This window comes from Heloderma suspectum, chromosome 2 (genome assembly GCF_057233095.1).
Source record: "Heloderma suspectum isolate Gila_16-S chromosome 2, 16-S_ref, whole genome shotgun sequence".
Lineage (NCBI taxonomy): Eukaryota > Metazoa > Chordata > Lepidosauria > Squamata > Helodermatidae > Heloderma > Heloderma suspectum.
This window is the reverse complement of record NC_139459.1, coordinates 110895732-110922280: the sequence shown is the minus strand read 5'-3', so window position 1 is coordinate 110922280 and position 26549 is coordinate 110895732. Positions and strand designations below refer to the sequence as shown.

At 42.4% G+C, this 26549-nt stretch overlaps 1 protein-coding gene across 1 annotated transcript in view; it reads left to right on the top strand.

Moving 5' to 3' along the window:
• Positions 1 to 8342: 8342 nt before the first annotated feature.
• Positions 8343 to 26549, top strand: part of LOC146352613 (uncharacterized) — an 89620-nt gene continuing 71413 nt past the window's right edge. Inside the window, exons 1-2 of the mRNA XM_084834513.1 lie at positions 8343 to 8404; positions 9056 to 9187. Coding sequence (XP_084690639.1) covers positions 9068 to 9187 — 120 coding nt within the window. The 5' untranslated portion in view covers positions 8343 to 8404; positions 9056 to 9067. The remainder of the gene's footprint in view (positions 8405 to 9055; positions 9188 to 26549) is intronic.

Below are 26549 nucleotides of genomic sequence, written 5' to 3'. Positions count from 1 at the left end.
CTACTAGTCTGTTTTGTGTCTGAGTAGACGGTGGTTTGCAGACCTGGTACTTTAGGACTTTGAGACTTAATAGGCTAAGACTTAGATATTTGCAAATTGATATGATGGACACCATTCTTCCCAGCTTAGGAGAGGACTCACACACATACACACATATCAGACAAAAGTCTTAAAAAAAAAAAAACACCTCTTAGGAGATGGAATTTTGCTATGCAGTGCTTGGCCAATCAAGTGTTAGGCCCCTTTTTAGGTTTCTCATAAATGAAAAATTGGGGGTTTATTTTCCTTATTATTCTATTTTCTTTATTTCATTTCTGTTCTAAAGCTTCCTAGGCGGTTCACAAAAATTAAAACCAAACAGCCCAGGATAAAACAACATAAAATATGAAAGCATTATATTTTGAAACAGGCCTTTGATGGGGGTGGGGGTGGGGGGTCAATTGCTGTAAGCAAATTGAAATTAGGAAAGTAGACATCTGATACCTATCCAGAAAATGTGGTGCTGAATGATCCCCACTTAGGGCACAGTTCTGTGTTGATAGTCGGCAGCCTCTGAGGTCGGAGGCTGCCAAGTATCCTAATGGTGGGTGGCTGGAGCACAGAGGTGATCCTTGACTCTGTGCTCTGGCCACCCTACCATTTTGCTAGACAGGCGATTTTGCCAGTCTAGCTGTGGTGGTTCGGCATGGGAAGGAAGGAGGCTGGGGCAAGCATAGGAAGCTGTGTAAAGCAGCTTCCCCAGTCTTCCCTCCCCGCCCCTGGAACCACTTGTTTTCCCCATCTCTGCGCTCAGGTTTCCAAGTGCGGAGAGGTAGCCAGTGCAGTTCTTGTGGCACTGGCTACGAGGGGAAGGGGGAGGGGAGCACGGTTTATTGGCTCCAAGGTTAGATCCCTGTCTCTGACTTTGGAGCCAGGAAACCAGACAATCCTGTGTCTCCTCAGACACTGTCTAGGGGACATAAGATTTCTCTCTCCGTGAACTCTGGGGCTCTGTGTTGCTTGGGGAGGGAAAGTACAAGAGTAGAAGAGACAACAGGTATGAGACAGTGAGATTTTCTACACAAGGCATTTATTATACACTCATAATTCCTTAGTACTCACAGTTGTTTACGGGTTCTTTAGAGAACACTGGAATCTTCCAGTTTTGCTTCTGTTTTTAAAGAGCACATAGGGATGGCGGAGAATTTCTCCACGAATCTCCGGGAGGCTGAATGCCAATGCATTCGGCCCCCCGAAATTGTTGGGGAAATTCTCCGTCCCCCCGCCCCCCCCCCGGGATGGGACTTACCTCTGTCGAATGTCCCTCTTGGCGGCGGGTCCCGGCGGCGTTTCGGCGGCGTTTCGGCGGCGGCGGGGGCCGGTCTTCCGACCGGCTGCCACCGCTGCCATTTCCCCGAAAAAACCCCCAAAACAAAACGTGATAGGCTACGTAACGATTTATGTAGCCTATCACAGCTAGATTTTCAAAGTCAGCCATGATAGGCTACGTAAAGATTTACGTAGCCTATCACGGCTGACTTTGAAAATCTAGCTGTGATAGGCTACGTAAATCGTTACGTAGCCTATCACATTTTTTTTCTTTTCCAATTTACTTTTTTTATTTCGCGGCCAGGGAGACGGGGCGCTCCCCCCCGGCCTGAATTTCGGCGGCGAGGGATGGGGCGCCTCCCCCCCGGTCTGAATTTCAGCCGGGAGGGGTGGGGCACCTCCCCCCCGCCAAGAACTTCGGGGTGAGAACTGAAGCGCCTCCCCCCCACCGCGAAGCAAGCTGCGGGACCAGGTAAGGGACTTTCGTCCATCCTTAAGAGCACATTCCTGGGTTTTTTAGAGTGGGGAAAATGGGGTATTTTCTGTTTCTGATGGAGAAAGAAAAGGTATTTTCCTACTTGTGTATTTGCGCTATTCAACTATAGCACAGCTCCACCTAGAGGTTATGTAACAGAAAAGCAGGAAAGGGAAAGCTCTTTGTGTAGAGCTTGGATCTCAATTCTGCAATGAAACCAGTACAGTGATTAACAGCCTCTTGTAGAAAAGCTCAGTACCACTTGAAAATGTGCTAAGGTTTTCTGGAATGTAGCCTGGTTGGAGGCAATTTGGATTAACTGAAGAGAGAGCTGATGTATCAAAGAGAACCTGTCCCAAATGGATTTCTCCATGGAGGTGCAGAGGATGTGGCAGTAGATGGCAGTGAGGGAAGGTAGTAATGAATGGGAAGACCATGAGTGATAGGCTCTTATGCTCATCTGTCGGTTCCATCATGAAGACAGACTCAGAGCATGGCTAAAGATCACACCTGGGCCTTTTTTATATTACATTTGTGTTGGGCCTAACAAATCTACCTTTCTGCAAAGTATCTTTTTAAGGGTCTCAGTTTTGAATCTTCTGGCACTGACTGGATCACTTCTCTTGGGATGGTGCATGGGATACATATGATCCAGTTGCACATGTGTGCAGAGGCCTTCAGCTGGCTACACAGTGGAGAGGGACAAATGTGGGGCTAGAGCAGTTTGATCTGAGCTGTTGGCACAGCCTGCTGCTTCCTGCGGTTGATACTGGAGCATCCTGTGGGCAAAAGGCACCTGCCTAACCTTTGGAGGAACTCTTCCTGCCCCTCTGCTTTTGTGCTGCAGAATTAAGCAGTATCGATTCACCCATTTCTATGTGTGTCAACACGTAGAAATAGAGATAGAGTTTTCATCGTGAATGTTGTGGCAGTTAGTTGGCTTGAATTTTCATGCCTCGTGCTACTTGCAGGTTTAGCCAGGGAGGTAACGTTGACAAAAAATGGCTGTCAGGGAAGCTAGACAGATTTCTTGCCTGCATACTTTGTAGGGCTGTGAATCTTTTTCCATGAGTCAGAAAAGTGCTCATTAGTGGCACATCACTGTTTCTTCTTTCTAGAGATTAAGTCTGCAATTCGAAGGAGGGAGGGAAGCATTCTCTGTTGTTCAGATGTAGACATTTTGCAGACAGAAGGGAGGCAGGAGAAGGAGATGTTAGGCCATCATCCAAAGGGGCTGAATCTGAGCACAAAAGAGAACCACATGTGCGCATCTGCAGTTTTCACCACAGCAGTTCCTCAGACTGAAGAGCCAAACCACTCTGCTCTTCTGGGAGCTACAGAGACAGTCCCAGACTATACACATGGTTCTTTTTCTGGGCATGCATTCAGCTCTTTGTAAATTGTGCACTAGCACCCCGATTCAATTATCTGTTCCAGTGTGGGAACTTTGGTGTTTGTACGAATCTCCTCTGCTTAGAACATAATTGACTTCAAGTGTGGATTGGCTGTGCCCCCTCTATGGAAACAAATACCCCCACATGCAATCCTTTAAACTAATGCCCAAACAAGAGAGGACATATGTTCTCTGGGTCAAGATGTAAATCTACAGCTATCCTCAACATGGAGGCATATTTTTAAAAAAACAAACCCTTTTTCCTTTTCTTGCTTTCTTTTTCTACCTTCCTGCAATATAGCCTTTCTTTCTACAAAGTGTGAGTGTGTGTGGGAAAGATCTGCTAGTAATAAGAGAGAACTGAAGGGGTCAACTTGGGCTGTCAAGACCAGTCCAAATGAAACTCAAGCAGAGAATTGCAGTGATGATTTTTAAGAAAATGGGGTGATGGGAGTTTCAGAACAATACAGCTTGTAATCTGGGCTGGGCTAAAAACATACCAAAACACTTAAGTCAGAGCTGCAAGGTTCACTTCTAAAAATATCATCAGAAATAATGGCTAACACTTTCTCTCCCCTTCTCCCCATTTAACTAACTGTTCTTCTAACTGCATTGATTGGAGACATGTGACTGTTGGAGAGGTGGGGGAGATGGGGCGATTACCAGTACATTTCCCTTTTTCACTTAATTAAGTTTTTTTTTTAAAGGAAAATGCGTATGGTAGCAATCGTAGAGCAAAATGGGTTAGAGCTACAAACAACTGGCAGACAAAGGAGAAAAATCTGGGAATGGTCCAGTCTCCAAGAGGGTTCCCAAAGGATAGCATTTGCTACAATGGAAAGAAAAACATACGAGAACGCAAAAGCATAAACCAGAATTGCACACTGTAGCTTTTATCGGTTGTCCTAGGATCTGAATTGTTTTTGAGCCGGATTTTATTTATAAGAACAAAAGTGACAGGCAGCTTTAAATGAGAGGGTAGGTATGTGTCAGATTCTTGGCAAACAGTTCATACTGCAGCTTTTGGGTGGTGAGAGAAAGAGAGAGAGAGAAGCCCTGAAAGGACCTTTATACCATGAAAATTCCAACCACATTACCTGAATCCTAGTTATGCCAGTATAGTACAATTGCAAGAATGGCGTAGGGACTCTCTATATGAATTAAGCATGCAATTGAATGTTTATAAATATATGCTAAAATATCATTTTGCACTGCATTGGCTCTGTCTCTCACACAGTATGTTGTACCTTTCTAAGTCTATGGGCTTTCTAGGTTTGTGGCTTTATTTCTTTAGCAAAAGTAGCTGTGTTTTAAAATACCAGATTTTAGTTAGCTGTGGTTTTAACAAATGAATAACAAGGAGAATATTGAATGCCAAATGTAACACAGCAAAGAAGAATGTTCAAATAGGCAAAGTGTCAATGTGGAAAATAGGTCAGTGTGGAGATTCTGAATTTAAGGGCATATCTACGTTGCAGACTTAAATTGATTTTAAAACCATTTCCTCTGCCCAGGGACCCTGGGAACTCTAGTTCTATTAGATGGCCTAACAAACTACAATCCCCAGGATTCTTTGGGGAAAGCCATAGCCATTAAACTGGTATAAAATTGGAGCTGCACTGAATGTTCATGGATAAACATTTTTCAGTACAAAAAAGGGGCTTTGCGGCACCTGTAATGTTCCCAAAAAATCCCCCAAAGTGTATTTATCCTGCACAAGTTCACTGCTTTTTGCTGCCCTGATCAGCTGTTGTTTCAGTGCTAGCTTTTGTCTAAAACAAATACCCTCCTTTGTCCTAGTAACAGTGCCATGACTATGGAGCCAATCAGATTTTGCCAATTTAGAGTAAGGCCATTAATTATTGTGGTTAATTATTTTTAACCAGCAGAGGGCATTACCCTCACTCTGAATTAGTTTTGTTTGCCCGCTTTGATGTCATCACATAGCCAAACTGTGATTGGTCGCTTGACAACATCACTGTTACTTGAGTAGCGAAGACTGATTATTAAACAAAGGAAAACCAAATGTCAAAGCATCAGCCAATAGGGCTGTGAAGAGCTCAAGGAAACAAAATGAGAGATGCACCATTTGGTCATTCCCAATGTTTTTTGAAAAACATTTCTTTATCTAAGGAAATATTTGTACTCCTTATTAAAGATGGCTTGAAAAACCTTTTGGTCGTAACTCATTCCCTGAATGTATCCTGTACGGGTGGGGTGGGGGCACCAGGTGAATGTGTCTCAAGAGGCGTACTCCTGCTATGCAGGTTTTCACCTCCTTTCTATCCCCTGAAAAATTGCTGAATTGGGTCGTGAAATTTGTTCTTCGCCCTTCTATCCAAATCGTGTTGTACTTCTGCACTTAGCCTGTTGTGCTTTATTTCCCCCAAGAAGTGCACTGCATCTTTAAAATCAATTGCAGCACCGTTAAATATTACCAGGTTTGTTTTCCCCTTTCCCTAAACACTCTGTAAAGATGAGACAAAGCAGGAATCAGGAGAGCATCCCAAAGGTGGGGTGACACAATGGCAAGAGCATTACTATGGCCTAAATCCAACATACCATTAGCAGAAAAAAATGTTGTGCCAGAGGAGCTCTGCCGCCTTTTCCCTGTGTGCAAGCAGTTGTGCAGGCAGCGTACTAGTTTGTAAACCTAAGATCTGCGAACGGTTGCACAACTAGAACTTTAGTGGGATTCCCCCTTGCACATAATTTGGAGCTTGAGTTCCACTAGTGCAACATCATTAATTAATTAATTAATTAATTAATTACATTTCTATACCACCTAATAGCTGGAGCTCTCTGGGTGGTTTACAAAGATTAGAAACATTAAAAATACAATATACAGAGATTTAAAACCATTTCTATAAAAAATGCATAAACAGACAATATACACAAAAGAAACATACATTGAAAACAACTTCGAATGAACAATGTCAAAAGCAAACAACCCTAAGCATAAGACATTCCGAGATCGATTAAAATTTATCATATGCTGCCGAATGCCTGGGACTAACTAGCAGTAACATTTGTGCTGGTTGTGCTAGTGGAATGACACCATTGCATACGACCCCCTGTGTTCTCACCTCCCCCCCTCCGCACACATACAAGAGATGGAAAGATGGTGTCTTTCTTGCACCCCTTTACAAGAGTAGATCAGAGTTTAGTTTCATCCACCTCCAGTGGTGTAGTGGTACATTTTGAATTGCAAGTCACTCATCGTGACAGTCCCCACAGCCACACCCCCAAGGAGAGTCCAAAAATTCAGGCTGCTGCATTGATACATATCAAGAAACCAATTCCAGCAGTTTTCATCTCCACCAGGAGTAGGTCTTTTGTAAAGCTAAAGAGCCTTCTTTGCCCATTCAAGACCAAGGTACCCCCCAAATACTTTGCATTACAATAGGGAACGATACATTGTTTCTGGGGAAATTAATTTCTCCCCAGCTACTGTGAGGATTGCATGTAAGCTCAGAGGGAACCAAGAAATCTGAGGGGAGTGGCAGATGTCATGTGTCCCTGCTAATAAGGAAGAGTTGGTGCTGCATCCCTGTGAGCCCTGATTCCACTACCCCACTGCCCACCTCTTTTGTAGCTTCTCTCCTTCCCTGTCTGACCTCTACTCCCATCCTCAATTCATTTCCTGGCCACTACACCGCCACTACAGCATGGTTTTGCTGGTCTTGTGAAAAGCTATCACAATTAAAAACAAACAAACAAACAAACAAAACAAAATAGAAAAGGAAAAACAGAACATTTAACAGACATCAGATACAGCCTCACTGTGAACTGGGATCTAAACAATGGAATAATGCTGCTTGGCACAGGACAGCAGCAGATCCTGCTCCGCAACAATGGCTGTACTGTAGCCTCTGTGGTTTAAACATTTGCCTCATGCTTTGCTTCAGACAAAGGAGTTCTAAAATGGAGCAGAGCGAAACATAAAAATGGCTGGGTTCAAGTTTACTGTAATAAATATACATGCACATTTCTGCAGATGTTATTCATTGGCAGAGATTGCCATGTATAATTATGCTGCATGCTTCATAATATTTTAATGAGTGTTTCTCTCTCTCCCCCCGCCCCCCCAGCAACAAAAGTAGAAAAGTCAGACGATTCTTAAGGAGGGAAAAGTAAGAGCAGGAGTCTGAGGGTGAGGCGTAGGGTTCAGTGAAACCCACTCCTAACAGACTAGGTAAAAAGTCAGGGGGAAATAGTTGACTTTCAGTAAAGCAGAGCTACTTTCTAATATGTGGATGGCTGTTGAAGCAAAAACTGTGTTTAACCATTCATTTGGGTTAAAATGTAATGAAAATGGAAATAGAGGGTAGGCCAACCCTGACAAGCTGGAAAAAGAAGCTCTTAAGTGGAACTCTTGCGACAATGCTGCTAATATATTGTGCCAATTAAAGTCTTGAAATAAATAACAAACCACTTAATATGTGTTGTAAATGTCATGCTGATTTAAGCATTGTTATGCATAGATTACCTCTCTTTGGTGGATTGATGCGGAGGTACTCAATGGACTTAACAATTAAAAAAAAAAAGCTTTACCAGGGTGAAGACCAACAATAAGCAGTGGAAGATTGATAATGGTGTTAGAGCTTAGTGTTTTAACGCTAATGATCTGCAAGGCGATACGGGATATTTACCTCACCATAGCTTGGCATCTCCTCAGCAACCAGAACAAAAAAACCACACCATAATAATCCCCTTGAACTTTCTAGCATGCCTCTGCAAATAATCAATCATACGAGGTTTCAGTTTAAGCAGCAGCAAAAATATAAGTCTGAATTTACTCATCAGTCTTGTTTAAATCAGAATTTTTGTCTGTCCTCTAAAAAAATAAATAAATCTGTCCTTCTCTTTTTTATTGCAGTGATCAGTATCTCTCTGTAAACTGTGAATATCAATAGAGCAAGTTCCTTAAACCTTTGTGAGCATGGCACTCAGTTTCTTCTTGGATTCAAGTCAAATGACCAATTTTCTTTTGATTTTTCTATAGGCGAAGGATCAAGCTGACAAACGAAGTAAACATTCTCTACTTAAAGCTACTTAGTTGAAATGGAAACTGCACGTGACTTTGTGCAAATGGCCCAGAGCTGAAATCATGCAAGAATGCAAAGTGTGGGGATTGTACCGCTTTGCTTTTGGAGGATCACATTCCAGCTTTGGAAACGCTTTGGAGCCAGAGCACAGCACCACCAAGAGCTACAGTATTTAGCACAGTGAGTGTAAAGCCACCACTTCATTGCTGTTTTCAAAAGGTGTGTTTGTCCCAAAAGATACAAGATCTCATGAGATCGTCCAGTTATTCCTAGAGATGGGGAGAATTTCATTGAGTTCACATTTTGATACACTTCCCAATTTGATATGTGAACTGCAATGCAGTTATCTTTCAGTATTCACGCTTCTCAGAATTTTGTGATGCAATTCTCCAACCAAAAAATGTGTACAAAATGCATATTTTTGTGAAAGTGCACACAAAAATGTGTATATTAGTGGAAAAAAAGGAAGGAAAACTGTTATATAATAGCTTGCAAAAACGTATATATTAGGTGAACATGCATACAAATACGTGTACATTAGCAAATGCACATGAAAATGCATATAAATTTTCATGCAGACTTTAAAAACTTTTTTAAAATTGAAATTGATGGAAATCCAATTCAGATCAGTCTGTGTCGCTGGGTAAAATTTTTCAAGTTGTTTTTCATTCATTGCCACCAAATGTTTGCCTATATGGCAATTCCAAGCCAATTTGGAGATTCTTCAGGCCAAAAATATCAAGTGAAATTTAAGGGAAACTAAGGCTAGTTAAATGTTCTAAGGTGGATATGGAACTAGAGATTTATGTAATAATTGTTTGTATCTATCAGTTATCCTTAGGAATGCTGGGGAATTACAGTCAGTCCAGATTTTTACGCAAACCAACCTTATTCACACTTCTTGGACTGACATGCAGATCAGAATGCCGGTCTCCTTCAACGTGGATCGTTTCTCCAAATTTTGTAAGGCAATTCTATCTTGGCTCAAAAATGCATACAAAATGTGTATTTTAGTGAAAATGCATACAAAATTCCTATTTTAGGGAGAAAGGTGATATGCTTACAAAAGCATATTTTAAGAGAAAGTGTGAACTATTTAAATACAAATTATTGTGGTTTGGATCCAGGTTCATTTCATCCTGGGAGCATTGCATGAGTGGAATTCTGCTCAGCCTCAGAATGCTTTTGCAGAATGTGGAAAGGGAGAGACAATCTTTCTTAATCACCCTCCCTTTCCAGTATCCAGTGCCATCTCCCCCACTGTTCTGGATGGTTCCCTGACCCACCAGAGCAGATTTTTTGGGAGGGGGACTGCAGGGAGAGGAGAGAATCAATGGGGATTGCCCCCTTTCCATCAGCCAGAATGCTCTGCTGGACTGGAAGCCTTTTGCGGACATAAGGAGCCCTTCTGTTTGCAGAAGGACAACTGTGGATCCATTCCTACGCATTTTTATTTTTTGACATCACAATAAATGAGGATAGACTTATGACTGAACACATGCAAAAGTAATACAGATTGCAAAAAGACTGATCTCTGACAGCATCTCTAGTTATGCTGGGCACAGTACAGAATGGGAAAGTTGAACGGACAAAATGTTAGATTCTGAAGCTGCAGTAGACATAAAAATGTAACCCAAATGAACCAATGGGAGGCGCACATCACGTTTTTTGAGAAAACCATCTTTTCAGCACTTGACATTCAATTAAAAGTAAAATGTAACATTGTAAAACTACAGATAGGTTAGGATATCTCCATTATTGTTTCAGATTGTTGGGGGATTTTTTCTTAACTACATCTGTTTCTGTGTGCTGTATGCATAACATTATTTGCAGTAGCATTACCAAGTTATGGCACAATAACAGATTTCCTCAGTTCTGAAACCAGTATGGCATGAGACAAAAGGGGCTGCTGTTTGAGAAACCAAAGTCCTACCCCAACCCCCACTTGGGAACGGAGAAGTAGTTGCATGCTTCTCTGGATTCTGGCCAATGTTTTTAAGATTTATTTCTGCCTTCTGGGTGAATATGAGCCAACAGCACAGATAATTCGATATATACACCTATATGTGACCTGCCAGTAACTGATATGATAATCAAATGAAGTCTTTCCTATGGGTGAAGGCAGCTGTTTCAGGACTATAGGAAGCGGCAGCCTCAGAAGATGCTGGGGTGGTGGTGGTGGTGGTAGGGAGATGTCGTTAATGAACTCCGAGAGAATAGCTGCGGTAGGGATGAAACTAGGGATGAAAAAGTCAGTCTGTTTCCCATCCATTCCATCCAATTCCTGCATGATTCTGCAATCTTTTTTTAAGTGATTATTTCTAAACTTGCTTCTATAGATATATCCAAACTATACACAAATGTGCACCCCCTTTTGTCCTCTTTTTCTGGTAACACATTTCTTGGGGTGGGGGAATATTTGGAAATGGTCACCTTGTTGGCTCATCTGCTTTGTTAAGGTGCTGCTTTTCCAAAGGGTATTTGGGACTGATAGTAACCAGGAATAGACAAGCCACTGGTGGCTCATGTCAGCTTTGGCCTCAAAATAAGCTAACTACTTTCCCCCAAACCAGAAAGAAGCTTGGTTTATTTCTGAGCCAAATTTGGATCCCAGTGGAGATCTGGATCCCCCCCATTCCCTGCCCCAGCCTACCCCTAACACTTCCTTTTCGGCCAGGGGTAGGAAACATGCAGCCCATGAGCTGCATGAGACTCTTGCCACCCCCTGCTGCCCCCAGATTTTAAAAAAACTTAAAAAAAAAAACCCTTGTATCTGTAGAATCATAGAATAGTAGGGTTGGAAGGAGCCTATAAGACCATCAAGTCCAACCCCCTGCTCAATGCAGGAAACTAAGTCAAAGCATCCCTGACAGATGGCTGTCCAGCTTCATCTTGAATGCCTCCAGGGTGGGAGAGTCCACCATCTCCCCAGGTAACTGGTTCCATTGTCATATTGCTCTGACAATCAGGAAGTTTTTCCAGAACTGGACACAGTACTCCAGATGAGGCCTAACCAGGGCTGAGTAGAGGGGAACTAGTACTTCACGTGATTTGGAAGCTATGCTTCTATTAATGCAGCCCAAAATAGCATTTGCTCTTTTTGCAGCCACATCACATTGTTGGCTCATATCCAGCTTGTGATCGACAACAATTCCAAGATCCTTCTTGCTTGTAGTATTGTTGAGCCAAGTATCCCCCATCTTATAATTGTGCAGTTGGTTTCTTTTTCCTAGGTGCAGAACTTGGCATTTATCCCTATTAAATTTCATTCTGTTGTTTTCAGCCCAGCGCTCCAGTCAATCAAGATCACTTTGAATTTTGCTTCTGCCTTCCAAGGTTTTAGCTATCCCACCCAATTCTGTGTCATCTGCAAATTCGATAAGAATTCCCTGCACCTCCTCCTCCAAGTCATTAATAAAAATGTTGAGGAGCACTGGGCCCAGGACTGAGCCCTGTGGTACTCTGCTTGTTACCTCTCCCAATTTGAGAAGATCCCACTGATAAGCACTGTTTGAGTCCGATTCTGTAGCCAAAAGTGGATAGTGACTATGGAGTGCCAAAATAGCCAGCGCTTGCTGTTTACAAGCAACATTTGAATTCCAGCAGCAAGCCAGTGATTTTGCTCCCTTTTTCGGAGGGGGGAATCCCATGGACTGCATCCTACAGGAGGCTCCGGGGGCAAAAATGGCCCCTGGACCTCCCAAAATTGTCCACTCCTGTTCTAGGCATATCTTATCTGATCTATTGCATGGGGGAGTGAGGGAAGGTGTACATGCTAGGGCCAGCCATTGAAGGGAGGGCCAGAGAAGAAAAGATCCCTGAATGGTATTTCAGTGAGGTTGCAAGGATGGAAAGTAGCACAGAACAGAACAGAATAGAATAGAAGTAGGGTTGGAAGGGGCCTACAAGGCCATAGAGTCCAACCCTCTGCTCAATGCAGGAATCCAAGTCAGAGCATCCCTGACAAATGGCTGTCCAGCCTCGTCTTGAACGCCTCCAGTGTGGGAGAGCCCACCACCTCCCTAGGTACTTGGTTCCATTGTCGTATTGCTCTAACAGTGAGGAAGTTTTTCCTGATGTTCAGCTGGAATCTGGCTTCCTGTAACTTGAGCCCATTTATCCGTGTCCTGCACTCTAGGATGATCGAGAAGAGATCCTGGCCTTCCTCTCTGTGACAACCTTTCAAGTACTTGAAGAGCGCTATCATATCTCCCCTCAGTCTTCTCTTCTCAAGGCTAAACATGCCCAGGTCTTTCAGTCTCTCTTCATAGGGCTGTGTTTCCAGTCCTCTGATCATCTTTGTTGCCCTCCTCTGGACCCTCTCCAGTTTGTCTGCATCCTTCTTAAAGTGTGATGCCCAGAACTGGACACAGTACTCCAGGTGAGGCTTAACCAGTGCTGAGTAGAGGAGAACGAGTACTTCCCGGGATTTGGAAGCTATGCTTCTATTAATGCAGCCCAAAAGAGCATTTGCCTTTTTTGCAGCCACATCACATGGTTGGCTCATATTCAGCTTGTGATCAACAACAATTCCAAGATCCTTCTCGCTTGTAGTATGGTTGAGCCACGTATTCCCCATCTTGTAACTGTGCATTTGGTTTCTTTTTCCTAGGTGCAGAACTTGGCATTTATCCCTATTAAATGTCATTCTGTAGTTTTCTGCCCAGCGCTCCAGTCTATCTAGATCACTTTGAATTTTGTTTCTGTCTGCCAAAGTATTAGCTATCCCGCCCAATTGGGTGTCATCTGCAAATTTTATCAGCATTCCCTGCACCTCCTCCTCCAAGTCATTAATAAAAATGTGGAAGAGCACTGGGCCCAGAACTGAGCCCTGTGGTACCCCACTCGTTACCTCTCCCCAGTTTGAGAAGGTCCCATTGATAAGCACTCTTTGAGTCTAATTCTGTAGCCAACTGTGGATCCACGGGATCGTTGTTTCATCTAGCCCACTTTGAGCTAGTTTGCTCATCAGGATATCATGGGGCACTTTGTTGAAAGTTTGCTGAAGTCGAGGTATATGATGTCTACAGCATTCCCCCGGTCCACAAGGGAGGTGACTTGATCAAAAAATGAGATCAGATTTGTCTGGCAGGACTTGTTTTTGACAAATCCATGTTGGCTTCGAGTAATCACTGCATTGTTTTCAAGTTGCTTCCAGATGGATTGCTTTATCATCTGCTCCAGAATTTCCCCAGGGATTGATGTCAGACTGACTGGTCTGTAGTTCCCAGGTTCCTCCTTTTTACCCTTTTTGAAGATAGGGACAACATTAGCCCTCCTCCAGTCATCTGGCACTTTCCCCGTCCTCCATGATTTCTCAAAGAGAATAGACAGTGTTTCTGAGAGTTCTTCTGCCAGTTCCTTTATTACTTTAGGATGCAGTTCATCTGGCCCTGGTGATTTGAACTCATTCAAAGTAATGACTAATGAGGTGTTCCTTGACCATATGCCTATTGATCTCCAGTTGCAATCCTGCCCCTTCAGCCTGTACTTCGCCTTTGCCAGGGGGGTCATAGACCCTCTTTTGGGAGAAGACTGAGCCAAAGTAGGAATTGAGCACCTCTGCCTTTTCTTTGTCATCTGCTGTTGTTATGCCATCCTTATTTAATAGCTGAACCATCATTTCTTTCCTCTGCCTTTTACTATGCACGTAGCTGAAGAAAGCCTTTTTGTTGTTTTTAGCATCCCTCGCTAACCTCAGCTCGTTCTCAGCTTTAGCCTTCGTGACACCATCCCTGCAATTCTGTGCTACCTGCCTGTTCTCTTCCTTTGTTGCTTGGCCTTCTTTCCACTTCCTATATGTGTCCTTTTTTGTTTTCGGGTCATCCCTAAGCTTTTTGTGAAGCCACATTGGCTTCTTCTGTTGTCTCCCACCTTTTCTTCTTGTTGGAATGGTTTGTAATTGTGCCTTGAGAATTTCCTTTTTTAAAAGCTCCCACCCATCTTGGACTCCTTTTCTCGTTAGCGTTGCTTGCCATGGGACCTTACTGATCATTGTTCTGAGTTTATTAAAATCAGCTTTCCTAAAACCCAGGGTACGCGTTTGACTACACTCAGCTTTTGCTTCCCTTAGAACCAAGAACTCAAGTACAACATGGTCGCTTTCCCCCAGAGTTCTTGTAACTGCTACTTTATCCACTAAGTCATCTCTGTTGGTTAGGATCAAGTCAAGGATAGCCGATCCTCTAGTTCCTTCCTCTACTTTCTGTGGGAGGGAGTTATCTGCCACACAGTGTTAATCACTACTCCTTTTGGTTGTCTTAGGTTTCCAGTCTTTAGGCATAAAAGAGCCACCCTATTTATCCCTATCCCTGCACCCCAGCTAGAAATACCATAAATATGCCTTTACATGAGTGGTAGTGGCTTTATTGATTGGACTTGTTAATTTAACTGGCCATGGCCCTTGGACTAGCAGCAAGCAAGGACAGGCATAACTGACTCCTGTATCATGGCAATCCCTCATGCCAGCATTCGTGTGCTGACTGAATAGCACTTGTATTGAGTTGAGTTCCTTGCGAGAGGGAGAAAGGCGGGGTATAAATGCAATAAATAAATAAATAAAATAAATTGTATTTGCTGGGCAAAGCTAAAACATTGAAGCTTCCTAAGACAAACCAAATAATTCATTCTGTTGTAAGCAAGAGCTTTTCAGTTTGATTATATTTTTGTCTGTTTGTTTTTGCTGCCTTTATCTAGTATCTGACCTTCAGGGAAACTCTATTCTTAGCAATGTATGGTTCTTTCCTTTTTATTCCAGCTTGAAAGAAAAACCACATGTTAATTTTTATGGTGCTACTCTCATGATCCCTCTGTCACTTTATATGAAACACTGTGGTTATAAAAGAAAACTGTAATTCATTTGGGATAGCAACATTATCCATTTACAGCAAATCTTATGGTGATTTTTTTTAGATATTAGAAATGAGCTCCAACAGACAGATCCATTACAGTTTTCCTGTAATACTTGCTATTAAAAACAAGAAACTCACATTTTTTCAGCACAGTCTTAAGTATGTTGCTGAGATGGGGCATAGCAAGAACTTCATCTGTTCATCATCAAAAAGCATAATATTATACTGGCAATGAAAAGTTTTTACATTTGCTTCATATTTCTAGTGCAAGTGTTTAAGAATGGGCCACTACTTAATGAAATATTAATCACTATTTCACATAGAAATCCAGATATCTGTTCCCTAAGACTTGCGACCAAACTAAGGCAAAAAAAGAGGAAAGTTCTTAGAAAGTCTATTATTGATTAGCTGGGCATTTTTAATCAATTAGGATGCTGACATTCTAAGGACCAGTTATTAGAGACTTGGAAGTGGTAGACAGTAATATTAGATACGCCATTATGATAAGCTATTAAAGATACTGCCTGTCAGAGGTAATTTAGTCAGTTTCTGTTATTTGAGAAAGCTCAATATTTTCCAGCTTGGCCTTAAACAAAAGATAACTGGCTAATCGTAGAGGCTGATGGGTTTTTCCCCCCATAGATAGTGCAAGGCTTAATTAGTCTTTCAAAACAAAACTTGCCTGTCTGTTGCATGGCTTCAAACACAGGATTCCTTGTCTTCTCTTCCTTCTACCACCCCTTTCTTCTGTCTTTGGTCCATTTTTATATTTTCCCCTTCGTGGCTTGGGCTCGTTAGCTGCGTGTGACAGCTAGCTCCCACCTCCTTTGGGAATGCCGCAATTACTCTCAGGTGGAGTAGCAAGGCTAGCCAAACTTCCACCCATGAAAGGCCTCTCACAACCATAATCACTAAATATTTGACTATCTAGGATTGGGAGCAAATAATTCATTAGCTGCTTACTGAGTTCTCTCATAACAACTGGGCAATTTAGGAGGTGGTTTGATTTTACTTTTAGCCATTTTTAATGTCCATCAACATTTATTCTGTAATGTCTCTTATTCTGTAATGTATCAGAGTTAAGATCTTTTCCCTCTATGATAGTGGAAGTGGTGTCAGAGGTAGAAGCTGCTTGGCTGGATGGGGAAACCCTGCAGGACTTATGAGGCCCACTGGCTGGAGGTTCCCGATCCATATCTTACATAAATAGGATGTGAAAATCTCGTGTTGGTTTCTCAGTATTGCAGAACTACTTGATTTCCGCTGATTCTTAAATTAACTGTGGTTTAGTACAGACTCAAGAAATTTCAGTAGCACATGTATGATGCCTTCTGCATTTTAAAAATAAAATTAGCAAGCAACTCAGTATGGGCTGAAATCCATGAGCTGTGTGGAAAGAGTCTGACTAAAGTCAAGGGCAAAGTTTGAGGTGCTTCACGTCATACCTCTGTAGTAAGTTACAATATCAGGGTTGCAATCCCTGAAGTTGGACTCTTTGGACCGAGTGGAGCTTCCAAATAAACATGTTTAGGTCAGGAGAGAACATAATGTAGCTAGTGACGTTATCAATTTTCAAGGCCTTTGTTGTCTGGTCAGGCTCCACTGGGGAAAGTGAAGCAAGAAAGGCATTTCCCCGCAACTCACAATTTTGTAGACTAGGTAGTCCCTCCTGCAATGTCTCTATACTTTTTCATTTTCATTGTAAGCCTCTATTCCGCATGGGAATGGGGATGGGAATACTGGTAGAAATCCTCACATTTCTTCAGAGTACAGATCCTATCTCTATGAGTGCTTGACTTCATACAAAGCTTGGCGTGAAGGTTTCCCTCTATACTAGTCTCTATTCCTATATGTAATAACTATGTATTTAATTTATATCCCACCTTTCTTCCATCTCATGAAACTCAAGGTGGCTACATGTGGTTCCGAGGTAGCCTCCCCTCCAAGCACTGACCAGACCCAAACCTGCTTAGCTTCAGCATGGTAGCTGCCTCATGTGCCTTCAGACTATGCTCTGGGACAATGATAGGGAAGGAAAAGTCTAAAACTGGCGTGAAGCAGAACAACTTAAAGTTTAATTATTTTCTTCAGTTCCACAAGATAGAAGATTGAGGGAAAAAAAGACTTTCTTTATGCCTGCAATTTTTATCCCTTCATATATTTTTTTTAGGACACCCTGCCCACTGCCACCTAATGCCTACCTGGCACCTAATTTGTGATTAAGGGTGCAATCCTATCCAAGTTTAGACAGAAAGAAGCCCTACAATCCCCAGCAAGTCCCAGGCAGGACTATTTTTTTGGTCTAAACATGGATAAGATTGTGCCTATAGTCTTTCTGTCAGTTCTTCACTTCTTTAGTTCAAGATCTTCGTGACACGGTTTGTGCTACTTTGCTTGGCGCACACTAGAGCAGAGACAGCTTTCTGCTGTGGTTCAGCTGCCCAAGAAGTTAGTTGGTTGTTGTCACAGAACCTGTGTTTTTAGTGCTGGTTGTTATTTTATGTTAGTCAGACCTACAAAACAATAGAAGGGAAAGAAGATGTGTTGAATTGGCTTGGTGATAAAGCTGTATTAATTCCACAGTGGTGCTATAACAGATTCCCTCCCCTCCCTTTTCTCTCTTCAGATGTCAAAATGGCCAGGGGCTGTACTATAGTGAAGCTTGTTTTTTCCCTTACAGGTTTTAGGAAATGCAGGAACAGGGTCAATTTCTTCTCCCAACAGGAAACAATAAGACTTAAGGCCTGTTTTCAAAATGACCTAGTCATGTAGCGTGGGTAGAAAAGATTTCAGTATGTGATGTGGTGACTGTGTGCTTTTGTATCAAGCAAGTCACCTTAAAGTCTTTTACTTTTTTCCAGTCATCAGTATTAAAAATTTCTGCAAGAATTGGGGGTATAGAGAGAAATGCTCATTGCAAGCTTACAAGCACAAAGCCAGAGGTGAATCTAGTCAGAATCAGTGTTTGGCATATCAGGTTAGACTGGAGCATTTCTGGTTGCATGGTTGAATTCAACATGCATGTGATCTCTTTGGCATAGGCTAGCTCAGGTGGAACTTGGCATGGCCATATCCAGTAGTAGTAGTAGTAGAAGAAGAGATTTTTAACCTGCCTTTCAAGATGCACTGACTTCACAAGGCGGCTTACAATATTACAAAAATCTGGACGTATAGGTACAGACACACACATCAGTAGCAGCAGCTAATGTTTTTAACCATCAAATAAGAACAAATGAGTCTTCAGGGTTTGTTTTAAAAGCCAGCAGTAATGAAGCCATACATATCTGCCTGGAGAGGGAGTTCCAAAGGTCTGGGGCCACCACTGAGGAAGTCTTATCCCTAGGACTCATGAGCTTAATGGCTGTTGCTGGTGAGCCAGAGAGGAGGGCCTCCAACACGGATCTTAATGCTTGGGCAGGCTCATACAGGTGTAGGCAGTCCTTCAGATAACATGGAACAAAGGTAACACGAGTAGTGTGAAACCGATGAGAACAGGCTCCTGGTTTAAAGTGGTGTCATTATTAAAGTGGGGATGTCGTGCACATTTGAATAGGGGTGCTTTTAAAAAAGGGGATGCCCCTGTTTGGATTCTCATCAAACAGGACTGAAGCAAGCCAAGTCCAGCCCTATAAACAGCCTGTTTATAGGGCAAACAGGGCTTTCGCTGTCTCGATCCTACAAGCTCTTGCCATCCCCTTCTCCTGCCCTGAGGGAGCAGCTGTGTACCTTGGAGAGGGGAAAGTGACAAATGGCAACGGGCTGTCTGGAAGCTACTTGCATCATTTTCCCTCTGGGGATGATGGGATTGGTAGTTCCATTCCTAGTATGCAAGTACGTTCTTCTGGGCCCCCTGGAGCACCCACGGCCCTTTCACGGCCACTGCCTTCCTCTAAGACTAGTTCAAGAAACAATATTACAAAGCACTCATTGTGACCACATTATAAACATTTAGAAGCAGTGTGTGTGTTTGGACTGGAGATGTCATTTTAGTGTGAACACAGTTTTTATTTTCCTTCCATTGGGGTTGCAATAGTGCTACTGTGTGGTGTGCCTTTCCACAGCAGTTTATTGCCACATTGCAAACCTGTGCAAGTGGATTGAGCAGTGTTGTAGTAAATCGTAGCTGCAAGATGAAAGTGTAGGGATCTGGGCACCTTATGGCTTTATCCTGGATCCAGAGGAGAGAAAAACCTTTAAAATTGCATCAACTCAGTGACGCCCAGCTCAGGTCAACTGGCTCTTTTTCTAAATTTGCAAAGGCTCAAGCCCTGAGCTCATGAAGAGTCTGGATTCAGCATCTTTTTGAGGACTCTCAGAAAGTGTGAGACAATAACATATAAGGTAAAATCAAGGACTTTGTATATTTAAATACGTATTGGCCATTGGAGAAGAAGAAGATAATATTTTGGAATCCTGACAGCAAATTTATTGCTGGTATAACTCTAGTAGCATGTGCACAAAAATAATGGTCTACCAAATGACATTAGTTTGCAAATGTATACGTGTATAATAAAATTTCACCAGACTGAGCTAGATTGTACTAGATGTCCTATGTGAAACATAGGATTCCCAACCCTGTGTTTACAGCCTAATGTGAATGCCAGGGCAGGCATCCATCTTATCTCCCCTGCAACTCTTCATCCTAGGCTCTAGCTCTCACCCACCCCACCCCATGGGTTTCTTTACTGTCTTGGAGCTTATATAGGAAAAGTGGCCTGAAGAGAAGTGCTGTGGGAAAAACACGATGAGCGGGAAATGGTTAACCCCATTCTACTTCCCACTGTGAATGCACTTCCGCTCCCGTATTCAGGTTAAGTGGCAAACATGGTTTTTTTTCACATTGACTAGTTCCAGCCAAATACTTTTCAAAATATGGCTCCGCTTCAGATTTGTAAAGGGTCCAGTGAAAGAAAAAGAAGATATATCCCATAATGCAAAGGTGCAGAACCTCAGGCCCTGAGTCCCAATCCACCCACCTTGGATCCCAGTTCAGCCCTCCAGAGTTATCTAGTTGGCCAGTCCCCATTTCCCCTGACCACCAATAATTTGGTCATTTCCCAACTTTTGTGCTGTTTTCCCCACCTACTCTAAAAGGTTGAGCTAAAGCTTAGCTACTGGCAGTAAGAGCTTTAAGCTAAAATGTGATGGTATTTTTTTTTTGTATCTTTGGCCCTGCCCCTTTTGCATTTGGCCACACTCCTTTCGCCCTTGGCCCCACCCACCAGTGGAATGCAGCCCCTAAGAGCTTTTCCGAAATGGAATTTGACCCTCAAGCTGAAAGAGGTTCAACACGTCTGCCATAATTTATAGCATAACTTAGAGAATGACCTGTTAATAAGACAGGTATCCTTTGTTTTGGCCGTCATGTGTGCCTACAGACAATTTATTATTGACAAAAGGGTCTTGCAAAAAAGAGCTATATTTGCAGTTCTATGTGCAGGTTCAGAGGTTAAAAAAATCTAATTATTCATAGATGGTTTTAAACAATGCAAACAGTATTAAGGTTAGTAATTATAAGATAAGCACTGAAGTAATTTAACTTGACTGGATGGAAATATGTAAACGTAAACCTAGAATTTGCTTGTTGCTGGAAGGATGCCATTTTTGTGCCTATTGCTGCTAAGTATTAAACATATTTAAGTGTATTTTAAATATATACATGGCTCACAACTTTTAGATGGGTTATGTTAAATTGGTGAGCTTTGCAACTGAATAAACCTAAAGAGCATTATCTCATTTTGTCAAGCTGAATGTTGGTAACAGTGCAATCCCCTCACATCTGACAATTATGGTGGGAACTCATTTTGTCTACTATAAGAAATGGATAGTATAAATTAGTGCTGTGCTGAATCATGCCCCCTATTTTGGGGAACTTTTTCTCTCCTCCGAAAAAGGCATTGTTTTTTCTGCCACTTTCGCAGGAAGGGGAAGAATTTCAGAGAATTTTCTCCTTGGGGAAGGGGACAGAGTTTTTTCCACATACGTTTTTAAGTGTAGGCTTAAAAGACCTTGAGAGGTCTTCTTCTTCTTCTTCTTCTTCTTCTTCTTCTTCTTCTTCTTCTTCTTCATCTCCTTCTTCTTCACACCCCCTGCACTTGCAGAAGGCAGGTGGCCGCTCCCTCAACGAGCACCATTTGCCACTCAAATGCCTGCTTGTTCTTTTCCATAAGTATCCTATCTCCATAAATGGGGGCCTTAAAAGGGCAATGTCTGCAACATTGCAGGCATTTAGAAGAAGAACTCTCAAGAACTGCCTCCACTTAAAAAGGTATGTGGAAACCTTGTCCTCCACCCCAAGGAGAAAATTCTCTGAAATTCTCACTTCTCCCAGCCTCTTTTGCCAAAGTTTTTGTTTTGCCCTCACCCCCACAAAATGTAAAAAATGGAAGAATTGAAATGTTCAGCACAGCACTAGTATAAACAGGAGTTCTAGACTAAAATACTGCTATTTTTGATCAAATATAAGCTGCTGTTTATAATAAGCATGTACAGAACTAGCGCAGAGTATCATGAAATAATTTACATTTGTTACATAATAGAAGCAAACCTTTATTAAAATCTCCCCCCCCCCCCCGCACACACATTATTTCCCACCTTTCCTTCCAAGGCCAGTAGCAAATTACAACAAACCCACAGAATTCTATTGAAAATTTTAAATCCATTAAAATACACGGTAACATAATACACTTCTTGGTTGCCACAGAACTATTTGTCTTCTGTAAAAATACACAGATAGCCATGCTGGACCATGACGGGAACCCCCCCCCCCAAAAAAATCCATAGCTGGGTAATACATTTATTAGGAACAACCAACATTCCACAAAAATGTGCAAGCTTTCGAGTTCTACAGAACTCTTCACCAGGCTAGGTGGTAAAAAAGCAGGAGATGGAGGAAATAACAAAAGTCCTCCCAAAATGACCAGGTTACACCTAGTAATGCATTTGGGAATAGAAATTTTATAACACCTGAAGTGGGATTTTGCACAAAGGATTCCATTCCCTCCAACCACTAGGTAATATACACACAATTTGACCTCAATTGATGTTTTACCTAGTGCCTCACTGAAAATTAATGCTAAAATAACATTTGTCACTTTTCTCTGCACTTCACTCTATGCTGACTCAAGAAGTTGTGTGTTTTGCCCAAGGCAAGAGACAGATCAGAGTTTCAGCTGGCATTTCTGTTTTCAGAAATGGAGAGCCATTGCTTCTATATCCCCAAAATGCATTGCTAGGTATAAACTGATACCTGCAACACCTACCATTGACTAATTCAGACTGCAAATCTTCATTTTGAGACTGGGTCTGTCTAAACTGCAGACTTCATGGCCATAACTCCTGGCCAAATTTTGGGACTTGGTTCCCCTATGCCCTACTTTTTGTACCAATTAGCCCAAAGAAGAGTTCTGGAGAACCCAGAAAGGTGCACATTTTTATAGAATTTTGGTTGGTCCTAGTGAAGGTATTATTTGTGTACGTCTTTGGTAACCATATGGAGAAGGAGGAGGAACTGGGTGTCAGGATTCTGTGTGAGGGAGAAAGTTGGGGTGCAGGAGTACTAAGTGGGTAGGTGGAAATAGCCGAATGGAGGAGGCTGAAGCATGACAGAATTAAGTTGAGGTCGGGATAGGAAAACAGTAGTGGGAGAGTGAGACAAAAACCTGCTTAAACTGGAATGCTTTGGCCTCTGTATTAAAGCAAGTAAATACGACCATTGATGAAATTGCCTAGGCAGGGAGTTCCAAAGAACAGGAGCCACTACCATAAAAGCCCTGCAGCCTGCCCGCAATCCCCACAATTGTTGTTTCACATGGAAGAGGCCCTGAGAGCAAGGCTCCCCTTGATGATCAGACCCTCCTCTCTCACACACACGTCTGCCATTTGCAGTGGGTGGAAAGCTCCCATTGATGCTAAATGCTTCCAAATGCACAGAAGTGAAATACCTCCTTAGATATAAATCTGAGTTTTTGGCAAACCTAGGGCCAGGTTCTTCTAAGTTATGCCCTATGTGGGGGTTCCAGTTCACCAACCTCTCAACCCTCCCAGCTACAATCATTACACACAAGATAATTTATTTTCCCACAAGGGTACTTTCAGACAATTCACTGGGAAGCAGCAAAGAAAGCCCTGCTTGGCTAACTTACACCCGGACATTGGCTGATGTGAATGTTGAGCATTTGCTTTCCAACCTTTGCTCAACCAAGTGGTGGCTTAGAACTGATCCCTGAACGAGGGGTGGGTTCCAAGGGTATCATCTTTAACTCTTTCTTTCTAAATCCAAATTTGAATTAAATGTCTGCTGTTGTATTAAACAGCACCCAACGACACAGTTTCAGAAGACACAGGATTGGCCACTTACAGAGGATTGGTTCATATCCTTCTGGGAAAACAAAGGGTGCTTCTAGACAAGGCTTTCATCGTGCTATCACCCTTGCTTTGTTCACAGAACACCGGGGGGGGGGGGGTTGGGTCCAGACCACATCCTCTTCCACTTGTAACTCTCCTTTTCCCCACCACTTCCATCTTTTTTCTTATCACAGAAAATCTGTTAAAGAAAAAAAAAGATGGAACAGTTGCACAATGCCTTTTGATTGGTAGCCCTAGGAGCCCTCCATGTGGAAACACCACAAACAAGTGGAGGCCACAAAGAAATTCTGTAATTGTCTTAAAACAATCCTTTGACCCTTTAATCTCTGGCTTGATTTTTAAGCCAGAGAACATATCAGATTTTTTTTTAAAAAACCCTCCCTGAACAAATAACTGAGGAAGGTCTACTAATTAAAATTTGGCAACGGACAAGAGTAAGCTGGAAGGTGCAAATCAAATCAAAGTTGGGGGGAAGCAGTGGGAACTGCTGTCTCCTCCAGTGCTTGTTTTCAGGGAAATAGTCAGTAAAGCATATTTTAAATGAAAATAATGATTAAAGCTTGATTGCGTTGACTCATAGCATATTCAGAAAATAAGCAATGAACATGCACCATTGGTTTCATCCTTGTGTCATTGCTTAGCAGGGCTAATACTAAGCCTTGAAGCTCTTTTACATAAATAGGATGACAGCTCAAAACAGTTGGGGGTGTTTTGATTGCCAATTTAACTTGTGTTTAAATTAGTGGGTATTTAAGTGTTACTAAAACATTTAGGGCCCTATTCACCAAAGAATCAGCTCTTCTCATATTCTAATGCTTTGGCGTGATGTTCAGTTTGTTTTTCTAATGCCATTTTGTTAGCAAGCATCTTGAACAGGATGTCAACTAATGGCAATTAAAACTTACTTAGAAATATCTAATACAGTAACATTCATGGTGGTGTATAGGGGGAAAGATTCTGTATATCCAGGGTTTCCTATTATGCAAGCTCAAAAAAGCCCTGAATAAGTAAGCATTTCAGTGTTCCTAGGAAATCTATAGGTAGGGATGGGTGAATTAGTGATCTTCAGTATCAGCAGGATTCTCCAAACATTGTCTCACCACTCGTCTCGTGCCTGATTCTTGCTCACGTTTGCGATCGCTGCTCGCTCTGTGTGAATGGGAAACTTGCACAAATCAAGCAGTGATCGCACGTGACATTTGCACAAGCTTCCTCAAATTTGTGCAGCTTTCCTTCATAGGCTAAAGTGGGGCTGATTCAATCTACAGAGGAAATTTGCACAAATTGAACTGGGAATTGGGAACGAGATGAACATGAGCACATGTTTGGCAATCTATGAATATTTTCAGCAGATATGTGTTCATGCCTGCATTTGGACCTTTGAACAGGGCAGGCTTGTGTGTTTTGAGAGCAAAAATGAAATTCTCAAACGTCCTTAGCTATAGGGCAGGGGTGGGAAATCTGCAGTCCTAGAGCCAGAAGAAGCCCAATGTTAGGGGTAAGGAGGGCTCCAAGTTGCCTCTCACCTCCCCCATCTCCCCACAGACTTTAATCTGATTAATAATTTAATCAATAAAATAATTAATCAATTAATAAATGTAAATCTCCACACATGCATGCACACAATTTTAATAATTAAAAACACACACACCCTGATGCTCTGTGCAATGGGAGTTGTTGCTGGAATAGAAGAATATGAATCCAAGGGAGTGCATTTGTGTGGCTGTCCCCTTCACCCCAATTTCATGTAGCCCATTCTGCAAGAGATGAGTTGAGATCTTTGACAAGAGTGATCTGTCCCTTCCCTAGCAACCTACTCAGTGAAAAGGAAAAGGGGGAAGGGGAGGAACTGGGCGGGAGAGGGAAGGAGGAGAGAAGGTGGTGGCTCCACCTCCCATCTTTGGCTCTGGGCCTGCCCACGCCTGGCTCACCACCAGCAGGCAGACCCCAATGGATTATTCTCAACGGAATGCAGCCCGTAACAGAAAAAGGTTGCCCAGCCCTGGTATAGATGAAATACCTTTTTCAAAAGCGAGATGAATATTTGGTTTGATTTTGTTTTCTGATGAAAGTATTTGCTTGTGGGAAAAGAGATATAATTAAGGCATGGGAAAGCAATAAGCCAAGACCACCTCTGTGAAATCCTGAATACAAAATGTTGTGAACACCAGTTTGCAATTTTGTAAAGGCTACGTTTATTGGCTTTCATCAGATGCAACGTATACCGGTCTCCTTTGTGCTTTTTGTGTGTGCACTTAAAATGTTTTTCATCCACACGTACAAATGTAATGTATGCTTGCTGTAAATGCATATGACACAGGCAGGCATGCCCCTCCACTGTGTATACATGTGAAACAACTACACATTTGCTGCTAAACAGTGTGTAAATTAATTTTAATATATAATATAATAACAGTGTATTCATATATAACCTAATTAGGTTGCAAGATAGAAGTTTTAAAAATAAGGGAGGGACTAACTCCTGAAAGTTAGTTTCTCCAACATCCATTACATATGAATAAAATTATACAGTATTGATGCGGATTGGGTCTTGCAAGTGTAACATGCAAATGATACAGTGTGGCTGGGGCAGGATTTGTCCAGTGGTGCTGAAAACTCTTAATAGCCATCCATTGGGTACACTGAAGCGGTGATGTCTGGAAGCACCAGAAATGATCCAGAGGGGGTGACACTGGCCCAAGACACTTCGCTGCCTGCGTCAGCAGCAAATTGTGGCAGCCCCACCAGTCACCCACCCCAAGTCAAAGTGCATAGCAGAAAAGGCCAGCCAAGTTATATTTGCACCTGAGGCAGAAAATCCCACTAGTGCTGCACTCCCTCCCTGGCAATACATGTACGATAATAATAAATTAAATCACTAACAATGTTATGACACCCAAAATCAGCTGCCTGAGACAGATGCCTCACCCTGCCTGACAGATGCCTCACCCGGCCCCATCCCTGAGAGTGAGCTAGGGATCCTCTCACTAAGTAGGTTGAATCAGCGTACTCTGGGCCCAAGGTTTGCTCTGCTCTAATATAAGTAGTGCTTATGTACCTGACATTGGGGTGTGAATGCAAATGCAGAATGTGGGTCGGGGGGAAGC